The 16,944-nt window shown below is 44.9% G+C and overlaps 1 protein-coding gene across 1 annotated transcript in view; it reads right to left on the bottom strand.

Moving 5' to 3' along the window:
- Positions 1 to 16,944, bottom strand: part of DOCK7 (dedicator of cytokinesis 7) — a gene marked incomplete at its 5' end in the record, with an annotated part of 72,950 nt that continues 56,006 nt past the window's right edge. Inside the window, 11 exons of the mRNA XM_010289687.1 lie at positions 1 to 511; positions 2,122 to 2,289; positions 3,351 to 3,457; positions 4,324 to 4,467; positions 5,481 to 5,717; positions 6,414 to 6,503; positions 8,104 to 8,229; positions 13,465 to 13,479; positions 14,507 to 14,638; positions 15,600 to 15,743; positions 16,312 to 16,504. Coding sequence (XP_010287989.1) covers positions 469 to 511; positions 2,122 to 2,289; positions 3,351 to 3,457; positions 4,324 to 4,467; positions 5,481 to 5,717; positions 6,414 to 6,503; positions 8,104 to 8,229; positions 13,465 to 13,479; positions 14,507 to 14,638; positions 15,600 to 15,743; positions 16,312 to 16,504 — 1,399 coding nt within the window. The remainder of the gene's footprint in view (positions 512 to 2,121; positions 2,290 to 3,350; positions 3,458 to 4,323; positions 4,468 to 5,480; positions 5,718 to 6,413; positions 6,504 to 8,103; positions 8,230 to 13,464; positions 13,480 to 14,506; positions 14,639 to 15,599; positions 15,744 to 16,311; positions 16,505 to 16,944) is intronic.

Here is a 16,944-nt window from a genome sequence, read left to right as displayed (position 1 = left end):
TTAAAGTGTAAACATTCACATATTTAATAGTACCATCAAAATAACCATCATCACTACATTAAAAACTTCAAAAATGCATTTGCGTATGGTCCTAATATAAATTAAATATATGAACTAAAAGTAAATAAATTTAACATTAGGTAATGCTATAAATAAAGGTAAATGCGTTTAGTGTACCTTTGAGTCATAAAAATGCCTTAAAAAACAGGTAAGTTTACAGCTTATCACCAATACTCTGGATACCACTGTCATGATTTTTTTCAAACATTGATAAGTCTACATTTGACAATTCAGAATGATTTTTGGCCACTGAACACTTTGATGGAGGAAGAGGTGTGTGGGATGTCCAGGATGAAGTCCAAGTTTTATTTCACAATAAAACTTCTTTGATTCCCAGCGCTGATAACAAGGCTCTTTCTTTTCAAAACCTTAATTTTAAGTGCTTTTTTATTTTGGTTTTTAACTCGTTTAGATATCCATTTTGCGAAGGCTCATCCTGCTGAAGGAGTCTCTGAGGGAGAGAAAATACAATGATGAGCTCATATTTTCCATGATGAAATAAGAAGTCTCGTCAGATGAATGACGATTTCCAGTATTTTCTACAGCTGGCTACTAGAAAAATTAAGGCCACTGACATTAACTCATTAACATGCTTTGCAGATGAATTGGGTTTGGGTCTGTAGCTGGGATCATATAACCGCCCAAGGTTTACTGACGTGAAAGCTGACGGAAAGTTCAATTCACGTGCAGAGAAGCAGCATAAACCACCCGCGCTACTGAAATCTTATTTCAGTCTACCAAATAAATCTCTAAGTGGAATTTGCCTGGAATACCTGTATCAGATTCCCTGCACAGGCTGAATTTCACAAGATTAGAAAATAATTATCACGACAAAAGTGCTTGTGAGGTTTCCCCTTGGGTGGGGAGGGAAGCACTGTTCCTCCCACCCCACCCAACCCCAGCCAGTGAAAACCGACTCCAGCAGAGGATAGCTAGGACACGGTATGTGATCTGGGGAGAGCTTAAAAAGTCATGAACCCGGGTAATGAGGAAAGGCCACCTTTCCGCAGTATTCAGCTGACAGAAAAATCCATCAAATTCAGCCACAGACACATCGCTGAGCACCGCCGTGTGAGCCAGGGACACTCGTTTCCTTCTTCATCCAGCACTAAGTCTCGCTCTTTTAATTATGGAATTTTGCCGAGTTTCTCTTTTTCACAACATTATTTATGTTCCCCCTTGCTCTTCACCTCTAAACACTTAGATAAGGCGAGGTTCAAAACCAGGGCTGTATTCTCCTAAACCAAGGGCACGGACATGAGCTGAAGTCCACATTCACACACGTCTCCTGAAGGGTCTGTTGTTAAAGGCACCGTCACTGCCCTGCTCAGTGCCAGCGATGCTCTTTCCAAAAAAATACCCCCCACGCCAGTCACTGCTGTGAGGCCACGATGCCGGGGCAGTCTTGCTGGATGGCGTTAGCCTGCCTTGCTGACGGGGGACACAGCAGGAGTTGGCAACCCAAAGATTACGGGGAGGGCACCTGCTGGGAAACGGTCCTGCTCCTGTTCTGGGAGCCAGAGCCTTGTTGGCAGCTTTACGCACCCGAAGTGCCCTGCTCAGCCGCGGTGCCGGCAGGTTACAGTGCTACGGGCTCTGACCTGCTTCATGCATTCCCAGCGGGGCTTTTACGTTCAGTCTCATTGCCAACTCAGTCAAGCCCAGACTCCAGCTGACCTGTCTTCCAGCACGGAAGACCCCAACTGTTTTTCCACCCTGTCTGCCCCTGAAGCTCCTCATCCCAGTTCCACTGGGAACAAACAAGTGCCCAAGTCCTGCCACACTACGACTGGTTTTGAATCTAAAAAGAATGGGATGCAGGATGAAAAAAAAAAAATTCTCATTGATTCAGGAAAAAAAGGAACCGTTGCAAACACCACCTACCATAACTGCTGGGAAGGGGATGTGCTCTGAGGGCAGGACAGAAGGGAAAAGGCATGGACTTAGCTAAAAGAGCCATAAATTGAAAAGAAATAGATGTCACAGGTTCACCAGGAAGATCAGGCACCCCAGTTTTACACCCTCCTTATCTCTGCTGAAAGAGTAAAATCAAATATCCACCTGTGGCAAGTGACCGGCAGCACTGCCTTATACAACTGTGGGATCTTTCGATTTATCAAAGGTTGTAGAGCTTCCTTTAACCGGTGGTAATTCCTTTCAAGTTCTCGCTGATACTCCTTTTGGTCCGGACCGATCAGGCTCTTGTTCTTGCGCAGAGCATCTTCGCATCTAGAAAACACAGCCCTGTGAAACTTGGGCACATAAAAAAGGACCTGCTTGCTAGAGACTTGTTAATCTATTAGTACAAAAAAAAAAATTCTGTTCCTTTGGGATGACACATAATATCCTCTATCTTGTCTTTTGGGTAATAAAGGCTCAGCTAAACCAGTTGGTGTCTATGGGGAAAGGAGAGCTTGTCATATTTCTAATTTCCATTTCACTTCCAGAGTGGCAACTCCTGTTTAATTTTAATTTACTCTCCAGTTACGTTTATCCTCCCCGAAGAGAAATGAAAAGCTGATCTCCACATAGCCACTTCCAGTCCAAGAGAATTTAAAGATGGGCAGATCTACGGCTCTCCCCAGGAAAGATTAATAAATAGCAGACTAGCAGATGTTCATCAGGAACTCTTCTACTTGGAAAGTTGTAATTTTAACAAAGGGTATGAAAAGAACTGTATCATCAATGCCACTTATTACACATGGGAAAATTACACTGCCATTGGATCTGTTTGTATGGAACATTTTTATTTCCTTTTTTTTTTTTAATTACTTGGTGTTTGCAAATGATGCTGGACGGAGACTAGAGTTTGCATTACTCAAGAGGAAAGCAGAGCAGCCAGCACATTTCTTGAGAGAATCCTGACAGCATGCTTCCACTCTGTTTGGAGAAATTCACTTCAGAAGGAAATTAAATCTCCTGGCCAATTCAGCAGTTTCTCCTGACCCTGCCAAGCTGTGAGTTGGTTTGTGCGAGTGTGGCTACTTGTGTTTTCTGAAACAGGAACACTTGTTCACAACTGAACTGTGATCATTAATTCATTCCCGACAAAGAGCAAAGCCAAATGACCTCAGCCACTTGATCTGACTTAAGTCATGGACTTGCAGCACCAGAGAAACAGAGAACCAGCTGAGCAGCTGAGGAATACAGCTGCATATGGGAACTGGACAGACGGAGTTACAACACGAATACTCCTCTCTCCCGATACCCCTGTGTTACTGCACATGTTCCTGTCTGGTGTGGTAGCAATAACTGCATCTGTCAGGCAGTTTGAAGACAACACTCCATACCTTTTCGTGAAGTCTTTGAAACAGAGCCGTAGTTTGTTATGATGTCTGAAGAGCTTTGGGTCATTGGGTATTTCAGACAAGAAAACTTGTGCAACTTCTAATGGTCCCTTTAGGAGCAGAAGACAAAAAGTAAGTTTCTTGGAACCATGTGTCATATCCAATTGCTGGAGAAACTTCTTGCACACAGAAACATTTGTAAAATGCAACATTTCCTTACAGAGTGCATCTTGAAGAATTGCAGCTGGTAAATCTGGCATAAATCACCAAACATCATGACAACTGAATCTCTTTCAGTTGCTTTTTTTTTTTTAAATAAAACTCTGCTTTTGGAAAACACTGTGAGAAAATGCACAGATTCTACATTTGTTTTCTCTTACAGAGACTTTTAACAAAGTTTGCTCAACTCACAACTAAGACAAAGTTTAAACAATGCAGATGGAACCAAGGAAGTGTTTGCCAGCTCTGCAAACTCAACCCAGAACTTGAAACTCCAGCTGATTTTTTTCCAGTTTGTGCATTAGTAGATGTTTGCTCATACTCCCTCAGTTTTTCCTCAATTTTTCTCCATTCACTAGCTTTGCTTTCCATTTTGTTCAAAAACCACTGCAGGACACAATCCTACTTCCACCCACCACAGCCTGGCTAACCAAAGGGAAAGTAATAAAACTTTTTTTTTGTGTGTGTGTGTAAGGGAGAAGGAGAAGCAGGCAGAAACAACTGAATGCCAGGAAGGAGCAGGTAACTGGGGGAGGAGGGCTGTCTCTTCTCAGCCACTTTCCAGATCTAACCGCATTTTCAGGACTCTTACTCAAATGGCAAAGTTGCTGAGAGCAGCTGGTCTAGACCCACCAGTGACCTTAAAGACATCCCACAGACTGGACAGGGGAAAAGACCCATGGTAATTTAGAAATAAGGCCCAACACTGAGCCACAGGCACTACCCCAGTGTCTCCAACTTGGACAGCGATCCTCACCTGATTTACGGTGGTACCTACTGATCCTTGCAGCACCATCTGCAGCATCTTTGGGTCCGCAGGGTCTTGGTGGGTTGCAAAAGCTAATTCCTGTGTTTTCTTCTGCATGTCCTCTATGGCAACTTCAATAGGCGTCAAAATGATCTAAGCAAGTAGCCAGAATAGAGGACGCTCGTTATGGCTGAGATTGTCAACCAGACACATACTTTCAGAAACACCAAGGTCACTTTGGGGTGGCATACTGAAGTGGTGGAAGACACCAACAGGACTGACAGTCTGGACAGAAGCACTTTAGAAATGCATCCTCTTAGTCTTAGTTTAGGAATATCAAGAAAAAGTTTGATTTTTACATGTGTTTCTACATCTGGGTACTCAAGAGCTTTCTCAGATTGCTTCTGAGGAGGCAGACTCATGTCCCTTTGTGCTCACTGCAACCAACTACCCACGGTTACAGCACTATGTCAGCGCCTAAACATCCGCAGGTCCCCCGCCTTGCATGAAAATGCGTTTTTCATTGTGCGCCAGGCACCACATCAGTTCCTACCTACCCAAAAATTAACACAGCTTTGGGATAAACCTCTCTATAAGGCCTCAGGACTCCAGTGGCCTGGGTCCGTTGAGGCCATGCAAGTGAGCTGTAACACACAGCAACAGGACACGTTGTTCAAGCAGAATAGAAGGGAACAACCTGCATTACTACAAAGCTCGCCACGGGCCCCTGCGTACACCAGCTGCTGTGAGCTGGATACTCTGGTGACAGAGACGGCAGGACATACCGCATTTCTGAAGCGGTCTGGGTTTAGTTTAGGTTGAATAGGAACAGGAAAAAGTTCGATAGAAACAAGGCATTCTTAAAATCAAAATAAAGGGGTCTCATGCTCAGCCCCTGCAGTGGACAGCCAGGGCAGCTCACGACGGCGCTGTGTGCTCTCGCTCTCTGCTGAATTCCTGCGTCTTTAGCGGAGCGGGGAAAGGTAGGCTAGTGATGGCCAGGAGGGAGCATCTGTGTTAATGTGACGGTGCGAAGGGACGTGCCATGCTATCAAACCTCACATACAATAGTACATTATGCAAGAGTTTCGGCAGCATCCGCTTCCCTTAGTCACGGATAACATTCCCCTTCAAACACAGGAAGCCCCTGAGAGCGCAGGCCTCACCTCCTCTTTGTGGATGACGTTTATCCTGGTTTTAATGTAAGGGAAAGCGTGGGACGTCGTCAGGATCGTTTTGCGCTTGAACTGCTCATGCAGCTCCCCGTGAGCTCGGCCGTCCAGCGTGAAGGGCGTGCAGTACATGAAACGCCGCAAGTTGTAGTTTTTGTCGAAGTAAGTTATCCTGTCCTTCATCTCGTACGTGTCGAAGTAGGGCTCCACGTAGGTTATCTGAATGTAGGCCTGCAGGAGGGAACCAGGTGTGCACGGTGAGGTACGGCGCCAGCGGAGAGCCGACTCCTACGCCCTGCTTTTTAGCAGTGCAATAACCCAGTTTGCTTTCTTTCCTCTGGAAGAACTAGGACTGTTTTTTCCTTTACCCAGAAAAATCACAGTCCCCTTGACAGGGACTAGGGGTGCTGGTAGCTGCCCAGGAGTTTCTGGCCTGGATAAAATGCGGCACACTGCCCCGCTCCTCTCACGCAAAGCGTTTCCTTCCTTCCCTTGCAGATAATGCCCTGCCCTAAGCCACAGTCCTGCTTCCTAGGCATGGCCCTGTTACCTCTGCTACGCTTGAAGGACGGGGCACAAGAATGACAAAATGCTGCAGCTGCAAAAAAGCCAGCGGCCAGTGAATGGCAAACTCCCCGCCTTCCGCTCAGCGGAGACCGCAGAGAAGGGCCAACGCAGCCTGGGCCTCCGCCGTCCTTCCGTCCCCTCCCTTCCCACCAACCACTGCCAGGGCAGGGCCTGGGGCGGGGAACGGAACGGCTAATTCTGCGCGGAGGGTTTTCCCCAACTCTCATCCCCAGCAGCCACAAGATGCTCTGGACATGGATTTCATTGCCTGCTTGGTGGAATTCAGAGCAGGATTTGTTCCGTTGCTTTTGCACACATTCAGGGCCAGTTCTACCTCGAAACCTGTACTTGTGTTCTTACCTTGTTAGGATCTAGTTTACATTTGTCCACAGGGTTTGAGTCCTTAATCACTTCAAGCACATCTTCACCAAACCGTTCTCCGTAAAAGCCCTACAATCAAGAGCAAAAGCATTGAAAGAAACCATCAAATGCAGCCGTCAGAGATGGGGGTTGGAGAGACAAAGGCATTTTCAGGGGAGGTGAAACTCCACATGCCTTCAACAGTAGCCGTGCCAGGTCTGAACCTAGGAGAATTAGATCAGTCGCGTTCCAGGGGCAACAGGAAAAAACAAGCCTAACGCCCTGGAAGGCAGGAGAACTCGGGAGCCTTCCAACTACGCGCGCACACGCTGCGTGGTTCTGAACAAGCCATTTGAGCTCACTGTGTGTCTGTGAGCTCAACTGAAAACTGGGGTCAATACGGGATCTGCCTGGAAATCAGGTGCCGCAGCAGAGCACGGTTTTGCTGGGCTGGGCGAACGGCCGGACTCTGAACTCAGTTTCATGCGCTTAAACCTCAAACAACGCTGCTGCTTTCAGCGCAACGTGACAGCAGCTGAATTGTTGTGAGCAACAATGTGACATCAGATCTATTCTAGCAACTAACAGAGGGCCAGGTCTGCCCAGAGCCATGCTGTTAAATGCTCTTCCTTTCCCACTGGGGATGGCGTCGTCTGCCCACGGTGCTTACTGGGAACAGTCTCTGACCCATGCTGTCTCTCAAACTGTGCTAAGACACAGACAGGTGTATCTTTAGACTAGGTATTAGGAAAAATTTCTTTCCTGAGAAGTGTTCAAACAGTGGAACAGGCTGCCCAGGGAGGTGGTGGAGTCACCATCACTGGAGGTGTTCAAAAAACATGTGGATGTGGCACTTCAGGACATGGTTTAGTGGGCGTGGTGGTGTTGGGTTGATGGTTGGACTTGATGGTCTTAAAGGTCTTTTCCAACCGTAATGATTCTGTGATTCTGTGACATTATCTAGACACAGGTTAGTTGGCACAAACCCAGGCCAGACTAACTATTACATGGTACAGATCATCACTGCGTGGTACCTGCAGCTGCACCCAAGCCCCAGTTAGATTAATCGGAGCTGCCTTTGCTTGTTCACGGCTGAAACAAACTTCAGACTTGTCATGTCCCGCTTCAGGGGCTCTGAAATTCAGCCACCTGAAGAGGGTTCAATCTCTAAGAGAGAGGAAAATGATGTGAAGGCAAAAAATGACAGCAAAATGCAATACTTTCTGACAGTCAGATCCTGAAAGGCATCTCAACCTTTTTTCAAGCTCAGGTCATCCCATTTACACCAGGCGGCTGAAGAGAGACACAAACACAGCATGATCCACCCCAAACTCTTGAATTATCTTAGCAGATCTGAAGCTCTCGGAGCAAGATCAGGGAAAACTTGTTGGACTCCTCTCCCTGCCCTTTTCCTGCCTCCTGCAGAGATGGCACGGGCAAGAGGACAGGAGACATCAGGCCCAGCTCTGGGTCACCGCATGGGATTCTGGAAACTGTTTTGCCAAGTGATAGTTTCTCTAAGCTCAGCCTTGCATTAGGCTCCAAGAGGCACAGTGCTGGGTTTGCCCAACTATTTTAATTTCCGCCACCTCCTGTAATTTGGCGACGCAGCTCTTAAATAACTGATAGTTAAAAAAGAGCTAAACTGCAACTCACAGACAGTATTTGAGGTCAGCCACAATCATCTCACCTCGAGCCTATGGGAAATTTCAGCTAACTTTGTTATCGCGGGTTCCTTGTAAACAAACTCTTGCTCATCCAGGTCTCCAAATTTAGTCCCATAAAAACCAACTCGGAAGTAGGTGCCAAACATCCTCTTTCCATCCTAGGTTTGGAGAAACAAAAGGTTATTTCAGTGTGGAGACATGCATATAGCCCCAAGCATAGCTGCAGGCAGGCTCCTGAATTTATGCAAAAGAAAAAAGAAATTAAAAAACAAGGAGAAAAAGAAAGAAAGAAAGAAAGAAGGGAAAGAAAAACACATCTGGAACTCAGCAAGAATGCACTTAGAAGCAAACACCGCAATGAAATGATAAACTAACATAAAATTACATGGATCAGTTAGGACCATTAGCCCAACCCTGCAACGACTTTTCCCACCCCAGGAGGAGTCTGGAGGTGTCGGATGTCTCTGAGGAACAGTCAAAGGCAAGTCCCTTCGTTTGGGTAATTACTTCAGGCTCTCCAAACCCTGTGCAGACACCCCTTAGCCTGGTCCGCAGCCTGTAGGCACAGGCGCGGGGAAGTCCAGTCGCTGACATCGTGCGGCACGCAGCGAGGATATCGCACACAGACACCCCTGAGAATCACCCACACCAGAGCCTCCCTAATCCACTCTCAAGTAATTGCAGGATTGGGCCGAAGTCCATGTCCAGTTCACTCACACACACACGCAAGTGCTTTTTAGCATGTCAACTGGAAGGTGTTACGTTCTCTTCTAGTAACTAATGTCTAGTACAAAGGGCCAAAGTCACTCCTGGTGAAAGCAGATGCAATCCACTGTATCATGTACCTGCTTCCATTTGAGCCAGTGGTGAATTTGGCCCAGAAGTGCAACGAAAGTAGAGAAACAAGAAAGATTTTTGCTGGAAAAGTAACGAAGAAAATCTGATTAGGAGAGAGAGAAGAAAAACGCTTTAAAAATTAATCACACCTTTGATTTTGTTAAAAAAAATCTCACGCTGCATGCACAAACCAGAAATGCCTTTCAGCAAGAAACTCTGAAATGTTCACCTTTACTCTCGTGAGAAAGTGTGATGTAGTATATAACGCTCAATGTTTCTGAATCTGGGCTAGTGTTTGGTTTCAAAAGCACTTACAGATGTCTTGGCTGCCATGTATGATTTTTTTTGTTAGTATTTTGCTATGGCAAAAACTGATCTCTTGTGGTGATGGTGAACATGATCTATGGAAGGCAAAGAGGATAAATAAGCCAAACTAAAATAAAAAAACCCACGCTCAGGTAAACTCCAGAGACTGGTAAAAGCACCGTCCCGGCAAGCCACCACCTTCTCTTGGCCTGGAGGAAACTCTGGGGCGTCATACCGGGGCTGCCCGGGCACGGCTCTGGCTCCTCTCGCCCGAGGCGCAGCCAGGAGGACGCGGCGTCGCCTTTTCGGGGCGAGGGCTGCTGCCCGCCCCAAGCGCCTTCAGGAGGGCGAAGCTCACCGATGCCCAGCTCTGAAGTGGAAGTGAAGCCTGAAGTGACCAGAGGCAGCAGAAGTCTTGCTTAATACACACAGGCCACATCTTGGCTTCACTATGGGACATCAACAGATACAAATTCATTGTCTCTGCTTTGGCGAGAGCGTAGACACACGCTCCAATTTAAGAAAACAAGGAGCTGCACCGAGAGTTGCTTAACGTGTCGCGGGCGGCTCCTCGGACGCCTGCTCTAGCCCATCCCTTCAAGCACCCCTCCTCCAGAGAGGGGCCTCCATCCAGCTCCACTGCCAGCGCGGACTACGGGGTTTCGCCACACCACAGCCACCCCCAGAAGCACAACACGGACAATATTACCCACGCTGAAATCCCTCAATGCCCAGCATTCCCAGCTTCCTATGCTATTTTCTTCAATTCAATCTCAGCGTTATAGGCAGAAGACTCTGATTGCAGGGCTCCTTTCTCAAAGCATTTCCCAAGGTAGCATCATGTCTGCCCAAGGGGAACTGCCATACAAAACATCTCCCCAAACCTCATACGGGGCCTGGGCACGCTCCACGTGGAAGTCGGTGGGATCCTGCTCCAACCCATGGGTGCAGGGCAGACCCCACTGATGGAGGGCACACTGCTGCTCTTCTAGCTCAGGTGTTTTTTCCTACCTACTTGACGAGTGACTTCCAGGCTATGAAGTGTTTGCAGAACCTGGTCCCCACAAAGCATCTGCCATGTGGACATCTGCCCAGACAACTATTCGTTACAGGCAGTGTGCATTTATGTTGCTGTAAAAATAACGGTGAGTGAGGAAGAAAATGCTGTCTGTTGATCAGCATCAATGAATAAGGAGTTCTGGTGGCATTTACTAAATGCATAAAATAAGAGTAATGGGGCATTGGGAAGTCCCAGGAGCAGTAGCAGCAGGGAAGCCTGGTGAGATTCAGTGCCCCCATGTGAAGGCAGCTCCCAGCTTATAAACTTGTTCATCGTCATGAAGACCAGCTGCTCTGGCTTCTCCTGACAAATCCAGTCGCTGAAACTCAGTTATCATAAGGGTCCCGGGGAGAAAAGCTGGCAGCGAGGAGCGCTGGTTAGCCCCTACTGCGACAGAAACATCTCCCCACAAAGCCCTGGATCCATCAGCCACGAAACGCGTGTGATTCCTGTCGGGGGTCTGTACCTGGAAGCAAGGGGCTGCAAACACACTCCTCCAGGAGAGCAAACACCTACGGGCTCTCCCTTGCCTCACACAGACATTCAGTAGCTGCCAGCCCCCTGAGATTAGGAGAGCTCAGTTTCTTGCCTGGCGTTAAGAACACGGGACGGCTCTGTACTAGGATCTTTTAATTGAAATTTAGCCAATACCAAAGTCTATCTAATCACAGTACTAAAAACAAAAGAAATAACTTAAAAATACTCCATGGTCTTGTTTCTGAAAAGAGCTAAAAATGCAGATATGAGGGAGAAATTATTAAAAGCATTTTATCTCCTATTATTTTATGAAAAATAATAGGTCTTTGGGAGGAGAAGAGAATGAAGGTGAACACTGAATAGCCATTACAGAACTGGCAGAGCAGATAACAGCCATCATGATTTATGAAGGTTTATGATTTGTTATTATGCATGGTAAATACCTTTCAAAATTGCTGGGAATAAAGTTTTAGAGTTATCTCTTGCACGCAGACAAAAAGCTTTGCCAACAATATTTGAAAAATCAGACGCAAGAGTGGTTATATGCTTTCTTCACCAAGACCAACACAGCAGCAGCTGCCTGAAGGCAGAGTCAGCCCCAAGTATGTAGGAATACAAGTAACTCCTTCATACACACGGTGCAGAATGCGAAATCCAACCACCTTTACCAAACTGAGCATTTTTATTTTCTTGCTCAATTTTAACCCAGGGTCCTTTGCAGTGTTGCCAACTATGACAAGTCTTCCAATATTGATTTTTTGAAAGTACCAGCTCCTGGAGTCCTGCTATTTGATGGCAACCTCACCCTGCATACTTTAAAAAGCAGTTTTGAATTCTCATGGCATAGCATGAAAAGATTTTTCCTAACAACTTTCCTAACTGGAAAGTAAACAAAAAGAATTAATTTGACATTTATTCAATGAACCAACACACAAACAGAAAAACCCACCACTTGGTATGTTTAAGCAGGTCTCAGAAATGCATTGGTGCCAGACTCAGGATGCTTCAGTGCTTGTAGTTGGCAATACTGCTTTCCTTGTGACATGAAGGGGGGTCCTGCTGTTGGCATAGCTCTTTGGTAAAATGAAACTGGGGGTTCCACAGTGTAAAACAAAAAATGAAACGGGAGGGGAAAAAAGGGAGAAAGGGGGGGAAAAAAATTCCACAAGTAGGAACTTACCACAACAGACAATAGTAAGAGTGGGGAGGAGGGTCAGCAACCAGGGCGATAGAGGAGAAAACAGAAAGTATTTAATTAGGGAAATTCCAAAAAACAAACAAGCAGCAAATTGGCAGCAAATAAACTTTAAAATAAAAAAGGGTAAGCATCAATTAAAGTATTTAAAATAAGGAAAAAGGGCAAAACATGCAACAAATCTGAAAGCTACAAAGCACAAAGATCAGAGAAAGTGTGGCAATGAAGGAGCACGATGACAGACGAGAACAGAAACCATGGGTGTCTTTTACCATGCAGTAAAACATGACTGAGTGATGTTAGATTCATAACCAATGACAGAATTTTCTTCAGGGGTCGATTTAGGGGCAGACTAATCAAAGTAGATGCTCACAGGTCTTCACGTTTGCTGGCTATTGAACACAGACCATTTACACTCCTACAACGTGTACTCCGGATTGCTGTGCTGCCTCGTCTGCTGGGACTTCCCACAGGAACAAGCAAACGATTTACAGGGCCAGCCGTTAAGTGTCAGGGGTTACTTTTAAGCTATTGAATTTCATTTCATGCTAGGCCAGAATTAAAAATGACATTCAGACATTATCAGCCCAAATTATTTGTGTCGCACAATGCACAAGAACTTCGTTCTTGGCCCTGGTTTGGGAACTGTGGGCTTAAATGCTCTCCTGTGGTGGAAACATGGAGTGAGATGGCCCATACTGAGTTGCCTGATTCACAGAAAAGCAGAGATTAACTGGACAGCTGAAGACTAAGCAAATAACGTCACATCATATCCACAAAACATTTTAAATGTCTTCTGAGACTTCTCAACGCTCATGTACCCACTGTGTCGACTGGACTAGGGCCCGAGTTATCAAACTCGCTGTGCGGTGTGCAGCTGTGGATGAAGCAGACTGCTTTGTCTATTTTTAATCCAAATGTCTGGTTCTCATGGTGTGTGTTGTAGAAATGTGAGCAAACAGCCTCTACAAAAATGAAAGCAGCAAAACTGACTCCAGTTAACACAACCAAACTATTTTACTGCCAGATAAACAGCCACATAACAAATTGATTGTTCTTAAATGAACAGAATGAAGCAGTCTATTCTGAGATGTGCTCTGCACATTGCAGTAGACCGGTTTTGTGTTTCAGTACCTCTGAGCATTATTGCTTAAATCGACCCCTGTGGGTGGGGTGAAAATATGGTATGAAGGGATGATATTCTGTGTCAATGCTGATGAAAAGAAATATAAACAAATTATAAAAACAAACTAGTGATGATACAGTGGCTCATTCACCAAAGAACCTCATTAGTGGAACACATCAGCATCCATGCACTACCTACAGCTTCTTATGAAGAATTTCCTACTACAACCACAATCGGTTTATTGGTATTTCTTTGGTTAATGAATTGTTTTAACAGCAGACAGCAACAGAAATACCCACAACTAGCACATGTGGGCAAGCATTGGCGTGAGTCATCTGAAAAATCTATTAGTGTTCTTTACTAACTAAAATGGAGTTACCTACCTCCCAGCCAGTACTCTGTGTAATAAAAAGTAAAAAGCGCATGTCACAGAAACCAAAAAAAAGTTTCAAAGGCCAAAACATGACCATCAATGTAAGGTATCATAAACCTGAAATGGTTTCAATGATTATAAGTCATCATGCATCCAAAACAGCCTTCTGTGGCCTAGAAGGACACTCAAATGATTGTCCTCTATCTGTACTCTTAACCTCAGGAATCTGGCAATGCCAAAACACCGAGAAAACCACCAGACTCTCAGCTGGATCCTATGAAATCGATGCACTGATCAACATCTACTGAGCAGTTGATGGCAGCATAGGGGTAACTACACCAAGAGACAAACAATGTACCCAGCAGCCCATGGCCAGAAAGCTGGTTGGGGTGGAGGGGCTTAGAGTAGCACCGGCACGTACTGGAGGAGGGTCTGCCAAGGGCTTGCCTGCCCTGATGGAAAGGCATGCACCCAACGAGCCTCTCCTAGAAGATAGCAGCTCTCAAGAAGCACGTGTTAAGTGCTCGTGCCTCCTGCTTAGCTGAGGTTGGTTGACCTTTGTGAGGGTTGATAACTTTTGATGTTTCTCATCAACTGCTCAGCACCTAAGCTGGTGGGTTTTGCACCATCTAAGTTTAGAAAGGTTCCTTCAATAATTTATCCACCATATGAACAGACAAATAAAACCCCAACATTTCTGAATGTTGCCGATCACGCTAAAGGCAAGATACAGTGTTTTTCCCAGAAATGTAGCATGCAAAATATAGTTTAAAACAATATCTGAAAGGAAAAACTGACAGATGATTGGAATTTTTAACTTGTGGATATTTCTGAAGTTACAGTGAAACTCGGTATGGGATGTTCTCTCATGTTTCCCATGTTAAATGTCCAGAGAGAAAAAATCCTGTTAGTGATCCTTGCATTTACTGTGGACCACCATCTGACAATTCTCGTGTAATCTGATTAAAATTTTTTTTCCTTAATAGGTAGTTTTTATTTGCATTGAGCATTTGAAGTTTCTTCACACTGCAGCTGAAAATTCAAATCATTACCTGGTGAACGATCTTGCTGAATGCTTCTTGGAGTTTACCATGAATAGCGGATAGCTTCTTGGCATCTCTATTAGCTTCATGAATAGGAATTAGGACTTTGTAAACCTCATTAACTGCTTCATACATGCCAGCCTACAAAAATAAGGTCCATCAGATCACTCCAGCAATTCAACAGTGAGAATGATACATACTATCAGCATTTAAATTATAAAACTGCAAAATGAAAAGGTGTCACTGTGATGTAATCAGCATCTTTTCTTAAAATATACCCATACACGAATGGAATAAAATCCCCAGTCACCTTTGGAATCAAGAGCCTACTGCATTACTCGTTGCTACTAATATATGAGATTATTAACAGAATCAAAACTGGGCTATTTTGGATGGATGTATGCACAAGAGCACCACAAGCTAAATAGGATCCTAACCAAATCTATGGGAATGAAATATGGAAGCTTAAGGGCCCAGTACAGCTCGCTCTATTTAGTGCATCTTCAACCTAAGTGACTTCTACATCCAACTTTTGGCACTCCATGAGATGGTCTTTGTGAAGTTTCCTCAGGATGTCTCCAACGGGATCCAGCCGACCGCGGGCAGAGACGCTGCATCGCATGGCTTAGCCAGCCGCAGCAGGGGTTCTAGGTCTTCGCTCTGGAGTTATTGCGGTTTGTACTTAAACCCACTGAATACTGGTTTGTATTGTGTTGTGGGAAATAATACACTTGCTTTCCTTGGTTTCTGATGGATATACTACCACCAGCTCATTAACACCGCTCACATAAAGCTCTCGGCCCACTCTTTCTGAAGAGGAGGAAGAACACTACAGCCTTTCTTTACTGTTGCGAACTCCCGAACGTGCAGTGTTGAAGTGAAAGACACTGGAAACACACAAAGGCCTCTTGGTCCCAGATCCTGTTCTTTGCAGTTTAGTCCAGAGGGCAAACCGAGCTGTCTTGAACAACTAAAACTCCCAAAGCTCCATGCAAATTAAGTTGTTACAATAGAGTTATACATAGAGAAAACATTTTCCTTCATATTGCCCAGCAGTATAAGATCGCTGAAGAAGATAGGTAAAGAAATTAAAGTCTTCTACCATGGAGAAAGATGCTGCAGCCTGTTCCAGCAATCCCACCAGACCAGCTTCTGTAAAATACTTTCCAGAACAGATACCTTCTTCATCTGGTGATACAACATCATCAGAAACTGCTGATTCTTCCAAAACATTAGAAGATATGTTCTAAGAAGATATAACGTAGATAAAATATTTTTACTCAATTTAAACAGCATTCAAAACTCTCAACACTTTGAAAGCCAGATGATTCTCAATCAAATCCTAAAATTTTTGAAGAGGCAGCTTTCACATGCATTTTGCTTAATTTCCTTCTGAACAAACACAGTACATGCTTAAACTAACTGGACTGGACCACCTACACATTCAAAGCTAAGTATGTGCTTGTTTGCTCTACTCAGTATTGTCCTGCTTAACATTACTAGTCACAGGAACCACTTTCATCAACTGCACCCACCACAAAATGGTTAGATCAAAGAGGGTAAAAACCCATAACTTAAATGGAGAAATAAAAAGAACTGGATTCACTTGGTACTGCGGATGTAAAGACTCAGGGGAACAAAGACAGCCTTCAAGCATGATAAAGATTTTCAGAAGTTGCTGTAATGCATTCTCCCCAAAACAGAGTAAGTGCAGTATGAGTACGTAGGCACAGTAATACCTGGCACATGGAGATACTCGGTGTATCAGCAGCAGATGACAAAACCCAAAATCCATTAAGGAGGATGATTCCTACCTGAAATGTAACACACCCTACAGGGAGGTATTTTCGGTCTTCCAGCATGCTTAGATATTCAGCCACCAAGGCTGCAGAGTGGACCAGGCACTGGGCTGATTCGGCGTGATTGCTCCTCTCGGAGTGCTTTCCAGCCATGTTCTGCAGCCATGTCAGGCGCAGGTCAGGGGAATTCTGATAGCCCTTTGCAATTCTAATTGAAAAGAAAACATCCGTAATTAGTATTTAGTTAGTTCTGCTTAAATAACAACCACACTCAGTGCCAGGCTATCTAGAAATACATGAAATAAGGAGCTATATAGATGGAAAGTTACCCTAAATTACTTTATAGACTTCTGAGCCAGCTAGTGGCAGGCAAGCAACTGCAGTTACCCCCTGAGAGCAGAACGCTTTTACATGGGACGGCTGAAGCTCTTGAACAAAGCTCATATTTCACGTGGATACTGGTGGTAAGCCAAAGATGTGAGACAATCAGAGCAGACCTGCCTGGTTGCTTATGACAAAATCTCTGCTGCCTTCCAAGAAGCCTTCAGGACCATTTGTGCAGACAACACCATGCATTTTGGTAGTTGGGATCTTAATATGGCTCTGGAATATCTTTTGTATAGGAAGACCATTAAATGTACCACCACC

This window comes from Phaethon lepturus, unplaced genomic scaffold (assembly GCF_000687285.1).
Source record: "Phaethon lepturus isolate BGI_N335 unplaced genomic scaffold, ASM68728v1 scaffold37560, whole genome shotgun sequence".
In the NCBI taxonomy this organism is placed as follows: Eukaryota; Metazoa; Chordata; class Aves; order Phaethontiformes; family Phaethontidae; genus Phaethon; species Phaethon lepturus.
This window is presented reverse-complemented; position numbering and strand designations above follow the sequence as displayed.